Consider the following 7114-nt stretch of genomic DNA (forward strand, 5'->3'; position numbering starts at 1 on the left):
TCTAGCTTGATGCTTACTCATTATATCATAACAGCATATTAGTAGGATTAAGTCATAACGTAGCCCTGGCAAATAAATGGACCAGAAAAAACAAGTAGAACAGTGTACATCAAACAACAACCTAGCGTAGCTTTTGGCTGATTTTAACAACTTTCACAATAAATTTTAAATTTGATGGATTCACATTTCTTGTTTCAGAGTAGTAGAAGGCATAATTACGTTACACCAGCTGATCCGCCAAGAAAGCAACTAGCCAAAAAAGAAACTGTCCACCATTTAAAAATTAAATATTGACAAAATGGAGATTTTATGAAGAGAGATTTTGAAGGAAAAATATGGAATATGGCCAAATGACAATTACAACTTACAATAACATATCCTAAGTATTTAACAGCACTTGCAGAGGAGTCTGACAAAACTGATACAAACATTTATACACAGTTCCAAGGAAAAAACTGAATCCTAGTTCATGAGTACAAATCACAAATGTATTATCTGCGCAGAGTGAACATCTTCACATTATTGCATTTTTCAGGTTTCCCCCAAGCAAAGTCATCAGACCACCACCATGAACTCTGCCCTCTGGGACAACAAACTCAAAGTTGTTGTTTGTGTTGCTTCTTCCAATCCCAAGGTCGGTGCTTCTGTCGTCCGGCTTCTCTGAACAAGCTAATGAGGCCTTCATTGACAAGGGTACCAATACTTGTGGTGGTATAAGTTGCTGCCTTTCAGCTGGCTTATCGAGTGAATGAACCGAATCTGATACCATGCTGACCATAGACTGAGAACGATTGTTCTCAAAAGTGCTCTTTACATGGGAGGCAGCAGGGACCAGTCCATGGAAAAGTCCAGGTCCAATCATGCCTCCTTTATTTGTATTCCTACCATGTAACAAGCTGCTATGAGCAGCACATAGCCCGCCTCTTCCCCTAGCAAACTTCTCGCATTTCCCCTCTCCCCAGCTGCAACGCTTACCACCACCATGAGCCTTGCAAAAGTCGGTGCTACCTTGAGCACTCTTTTCACAGTTTTCAAACTTGCAGCGTTTCCCTCCTCCATGCCTAACACAACAATCAGTACGCCCTCGAGCACTCTTAGTGCATCCTGGAACAGCACACCTCTTCCCACCACCATGGGCAACACAAAAATTTGTGCCTCCGTGTACACTTTTGGGGCAAATACCGCCACCATCAAAGAGACACCTTTTTCCACCACCATGTGCTTTGCAAAGAGGCGTACTCCCTTCAGCTCCTTTAGTGCATCCAGCAAATATGCAACGCTTTCCACCACCATGTGCTTTGCAGAACAAAGTGCTCCCTTGTGCACCCTTTGTACAACTAGGGAATTGGCAACGACGTCCACCACCATGTGAAATGCACAAGCCAACTTTCCCCTCAGCACTACGAGTGCACCCTTCCACATTGCACCTCTTTCCCCCACCATGCTTGATGCAAAGTCCCGACTTGCCACGTGCTGCTCTAGTGCAACCTCCAGAAAAGCCACAACGCCTTCCACCACCATGTGCTATGCAGTAGTCGGTCTTACCTTCTGCACTTTTTGTGCATCCAAGGTAATCGCACCTCTTTCCTCCCCCATGAGCCTTACAGTATGCAGTCCTACTCTCAGCACCTTTGTTGCATCCAGGTTTCTGGCATCTCTGTCCGCCGCCATGTCCAATGCAAAGACCTGTCGCTCCTCGAGCTCCTTTGGAACACCCTGGAAACTTGCATCTCTTGGGATTGGCTATCTTACGTGAGGATGTAGCCATCGTCATTGGTTCAGACATGGTACTCATTGAGTAATCAGAGATACAAGAAGGTTCAGAGCTCAGCTCAGGGAGATGGAAATGGGAATGGGATTTTGCACCCTGCTCAAAAAGTTCCTTATTTTGGAAGGAAAATTGGCTGTTTTCAATTCGTGGAGCCAGAAGAAGTGAAGGCATGTACCCACCTGACTTCTTGGCTGATGTAGAACCTTCATCCAGGAGAGGGATTGCAGGTTGATTACCATGCGAAGATTGCTGATCGAGATGATAAGGTGCACCAGCAGCACTCTGAGTGATAGCAGAAAAATCAAATGCATTGGAAGTTTCATCGGTGCTCCCCGAGAGGCCAAGTTTGAGGATTGAATCACTCTCGGATGATAGCCCCTGACTCAACAAGGCTGTAAATCCTTTATTTTTAATAGATCCACTAGGGTAATAGTCGTCGGAACAATTTGTAGGTGTTGGCCCCAAACCAAGCACCAATTTACACCCGTCATCAACAGCATTCTGTTGCATAACATGGCTTCTGCTATTGGTTCCAAATCTGACACACTCATTTCCTCCATAACCAAAGCAATCCAATCTTAATGTTGTATCACTCCTTGCGAGCTCAACATCTGGAACAAGGTACATATTGTTCATATTATGATCAATGAATTTTATCATACTAGACTAGGAAAAAGTTGACCTGAAAATAGAAACTAACTGAATAATCTTTTCACATATTAATAGAGAAACTCTTAAATCAAAACAAAGCAAGTGAGTAGACTATGTCCTAATGAGCTACCTCCTCCGCTCAAAAATCCTGATGTGTCTGCTCGATCCATTTTATCTGATCTTGCAGAGGGGCATCAACGGTTGTCGAATGCTCTTATATAGTAAATAAGACCAAAGCAGGTTTCAGGATTAGAAACTGATGAAGGGAGACACCGAAAGAAAATAGCAGATCATATCTCTCAGTAGAAAGACTTAGTTTAATAACCTGAAAAGAAAAGGAAAAAAAATGGCATGTCAGAATTCGTTAATGGCTAGGAATATGAAAGACAGAAAGGCTTTTTTTGGCTCAAGCATAACATAAACAGGCACAACTCACAAGCAATGTCAATACCATCATGAAGATGCATAAAGGCTTGAAGAATAAAGAGACAGAAAGGCAATATATTGCTGCATTCTGTTTTTCTTTCTTTAACATACAAGGACAATTTGAATTCTACATAGATCAAAGTTAATAATAAAAAGCCCAGTTTTACGTTCAAAAGTTCAATGAGAGCAAAACTTTTTCAATAAAAGGACGGTAAAATAGGGGTAGAGAAGTTAAGAAACAGAGGGCCTTAATCTTCTTATTGGAAAGTCATCAGGTAGGACATTAAGGTGCTTCGTTTTTCCAAGTGAAATTCTAGTCTCTCATGCCTTACAGTGTGGGACAATTAATATTACTTCACTAGAGAGGCGAGAAAGAAGCTTCAAATGCATAATATCCACAAAAATACTGCAACAATTGAAACCGATGACAAATCTAACATTCTTATATAACATGCATGCATACATGTCAATATCCAAGCTATACGGGCATTGTCAATTGACCTAAGATCATCAATACTGATAATACAAGATCGCTGCACTTATTTCAACCTGGCCCATAAATCATCAAAGCTTGGGCAACAATTTTAAGAACCATATATTGATTTAATGATGTCAAATGTATATCTTAAAATTAAAAACTGTTAAGAAGAGTGTTAAAATGCCCTTTACTTGAACTATAATCAAGATTTTCCAAAAATACTGCATATAAGCATGATATATGTCATGCTATATGTGCTGTCTTAACAGAGTTAAAATCGTAAGTATTGAAAATGATTCGAGATGGCTACTCTTAATCTGACCAGGCCCATAACTTTGTAATATTGAGCAAAAAATGTTGAGGATCACCAGAGTAATTAAATACTCTTAAGAAGAGTGTTAAGGTATCATTTTCTAGTGTTTTAATCAAAACCCATTTCGGAGCACTGTAATCAATCCTCCTATGTCATGTCTGTGAAGATCTTAGAGCACAATACTTTAGTCATACAGAAAGATCCTCTAAACCCAGGTTTCTGTTGTCTTTATTTATAGACTCCTTTTGTTTTCTTGTTTCCTTTGCCGATTACAGCTTGCTTTCTACATCGGGCAGGGGCGGATGCACAGTAGATGTTACGGGTTCGGTCGAACCCAGTAGCTTTGGCTCAAACCCTATGTATGTATTAAGAAATCTACAAAATATGTTCAAATACTAAATTTGGAACTCGATACTCAAATGGTCAGTAGGTTCAATGACATCTCGAACCCATAAAGTTCAAACCCTGGATCCGCCTCTATTTGGGTTGACCTTTAATATCACGTACTAGCAATCCATACTTCCCTATTTTTAACCAAAAAAACACGATAATTATCCACTCTATGATCAATAAATCAGATATAGTACAATTTGCACAACATTTATAGCAATTCTCTATGCAGCTATTTCGATACTTTTGGAAAGAAGTTAAAGGTCTAAAAAGAAAGTTTCAAAAACCATCAATCTTGAAACTCTCTTTATGGCCTTGCAAAGTAAAAAGTATGATAAACTCGAATCTATCCTTGAATTCATTCACCCACAACTAGAAAACGGGATCTACATATCAGAAACTCCAAAAAATGGAAAAACAAACATGAGATTCAAACTTTTTTGCCAAAGACTAACAAACAATCACGTTAAGCAAACAAGTAATTTTAACAAAGACACAGTCATCATAATAAGCTCTAGGTACCAATAAAGGTAAAAAAGAGAACACAAAAAATGTCCAATTAAATAGTTTGGGATTAACAACACAACAAAATAAAAAGAAAAGGAAAAGAAAAACCAAATCTTTCATAATTAGGAGAAAAAGAACATAATTTGTTGTTCTAGTAAAAACGCAAAAACCAAGAAACAATAGTTGTCTGAAGGAACTTGAGAAAAAAAAAAAACAGAGATAATATAAACAGAAATATGAAATAACAGCATTAATGAGTTCCACTCCTAGAATTCATCAACATAGAATTATCAACAGAACCAAAAAAAAAAAAAAACTCAATTGCTGATACTCAAATGGGAAAGGAAATAAAAGAAGATAAAGATTGAAGAATGGAAATAAAGAATTCAAGAACAATACCCTTTAGAGGAGATTCCCATTTCAAGAACAAAAAGCTGACAATTTTCAAGAATCAATTGAAGGAAAGCCACCCTTTAAAGAATTTAGTATTCTTCTTCTAGAATTAGAATAGAAAGAGAAACTGAAAGAACTGAACCTTTGTTTGTGCTCCCACAAAGTGGACTATAAAGAAAAATAAAAATACAAGAGAGATAAAGAAAGAGAGAGAATTAAGTAAAATATGTTTTGATAAATACTCCCTTCACCTCTTATTAATACTTGATCAAACGTACACCCAAGGATTTGTTGGAATCAATTTTCCATTTTTGCCCTTTTTTCTTTCTCAATATTAGATATTAAATAATTGAAACTCACTAGTTTTGTCAATTAGCCTCCGACAGAACTTCAAAAAAGATAAAACGTTCTATATCAAACTATTTACTGACTGAATATGAAATTTTATTTAAAAGTGAAGACGGCAATAACAACATATCCAGCGTAATTTCTCCAAGTGAGGTTTGTGAGGAGTGGAGTGTAGATAGACCTTATCCCTATCTTAAAAGATAGAGAGATTGTTTTCAATAGAACTTCAGCTAAAAAAAAAATATTAAAGTAGATCGAAAAAAGAAATAACGGCAGTAAAGCAACCAAGATAAAAAACTATAGAAAACATGATAAAGCACTCAAAAAAGAACAGTCACAAAGGTACAAAAAACAACAAATATTAACTGAAATAAAAGGATAATGAATTACAAGAGAAATACTACGACTGCTACGAGCATATGTATTTAGAAGTGAAGATATTTCAATAATTTCCTCACTTTTTATGTTGTGATGCCCTTTACCGTCAATAGCACACCAACTGTGTGGACGGTCTTAAGCTCACGACCCATTGATATGAACGCTGCACACTTTTAAGTGATAGAGACATTTTATTTTACCATTTTTTCCTAATTGAAATTCATAAATGAAGAAGAATATATGGGTGAAAATGTAATTTGAAAGAACCTTTATATATTGAAGGTCATATTCAGATGACATAAGCAATGTCAGTGGAAATTAGTGGACTATGTTAAATTGTCGTGTCATATCCCAAAAAATTTACCAAAAAAATCTGTAAGAGCTGCTGGCATAGTACGGTTTTCTAGTTAGCGGCTCCTGACGTAGGCAAACTGTTAGGTACTTTTGTATATTTAATACTTTTCCGTCCCACTTTGGTTAGCGTCATTTTTTTTTCTCTCTGTCATGTGACACCCTTTTTTTGACATTTAGAAACTAATATATTCTTACAATTCTTTGCATTTATCATTACTTGGTCTTCTGGTAAAATTTATTGACTACAAAAAGAACATCTGCTACAAGGGCTAGACTGTGAAATTTTACATTTTTTCTTAATTTTCGTATCCAATTAAGTAATGCAAAACAAATCGATATAGAGAGATTTTATATTTTCAAATTTTTGGATGGAGTGGCATGAAAGGAGAAGGTAAAAGATGGTACCAAAATTTATTGAAACACAATATCTAATCTAATTGAAGGGAAGACGCTTGATAATATTTTAAAAATGAAATTGGGAGTTTCAACCATTCATGTTGGAAAAACGAAGATAACCTAGCTCTGAACGTTATAAAATTTATAAAATAAAAGACGTATCATCGGATTAACACGTTAATAGATGGAGTGTTCGTCTTATTCAAATGTGTATATTAATTTATATTGGAATATTTAATTTAATTTGTTGGATGTTAGACTTTTGGTGAAAATGAACATGCATATATAGTATATATAAAACATACAAAAGGAAAAAGAAAATAGAAGATTTAGATGACGTGGAGAGGAATGAGGACATGCGGGATGAAATTAAGAAATAGTTATTTTTGGACCTTGTTGAATTACATTGTGTATGTCATTGTTGTAGTAGTTATTGTTTGGACCTTTAATTACAACACTTAAAAACTCTTCAAAGGTAAGCCACTTTTAATACGAAATAAAATTTTAATAAAATACTCCTATCAAAACACAAAAAAATAGCAATACAACATACTAAATAAAAAACTCCAACACAATATCTGAGAAGTCGAAAACTCCTGAAGTTTAAAAAATGCATCCCTCAAAATTTGGTTGATATCGACTCCAAAGTAGCTAACTTATGGGGTTTATAGTAGAAAAAACATGTCAAACAAATGATAGGGTGCACCTC

General features: G+C 36.2%; 1 protein-coding gene across 1 annotated transcript; it reads right to left on the minus strand.

The window, feature by feature from the left end:
- Positions 1 to 290: 290 nt before the first annotated feature.
- Positions 291 to 5141, minus strand: LOC132064650 (uncharacterized). The gene is made up of 3 exons (XM_059457711.1): positions 4936 to 5141; positions 2553 to 2747; positions 291 to 2382 (listed from the first exon to the last, which is right to left on the minus strand). The coding sequence occupies exons 2-3, from the start codon at positions 2590 to 2592 to the stop codon at positions 515 to 517; spliced, it is 1908 nt and encodes a 635-aa protein (XP_059313694.1). The 5' UTR covers positions 2593 to 2747; positions 4936 to 5141; the 3' UTR covers positions 291 to 514.
- Between the last annotated feature and the right edge of the window lie 1973 nt (positions 5142 to 7114).

This window comes from Lycium ferocissimum, chromosome 7 (genome assembly GCF_029784015.1).
Source record: "Lycium ferocissimum isolate CSIRO_LF1 chromosome 7, AGI_CSIRO_Lferr_CH_V1, whole genome shotgun sequence".
In the NCBI taxonomy this organism is placed as follows: Eukaryota; Viridiplantae; Streptophyta; class Magnoliopsida; order Solanales; family Solanaceae; genus Lycium; species Lycium ferocissimum.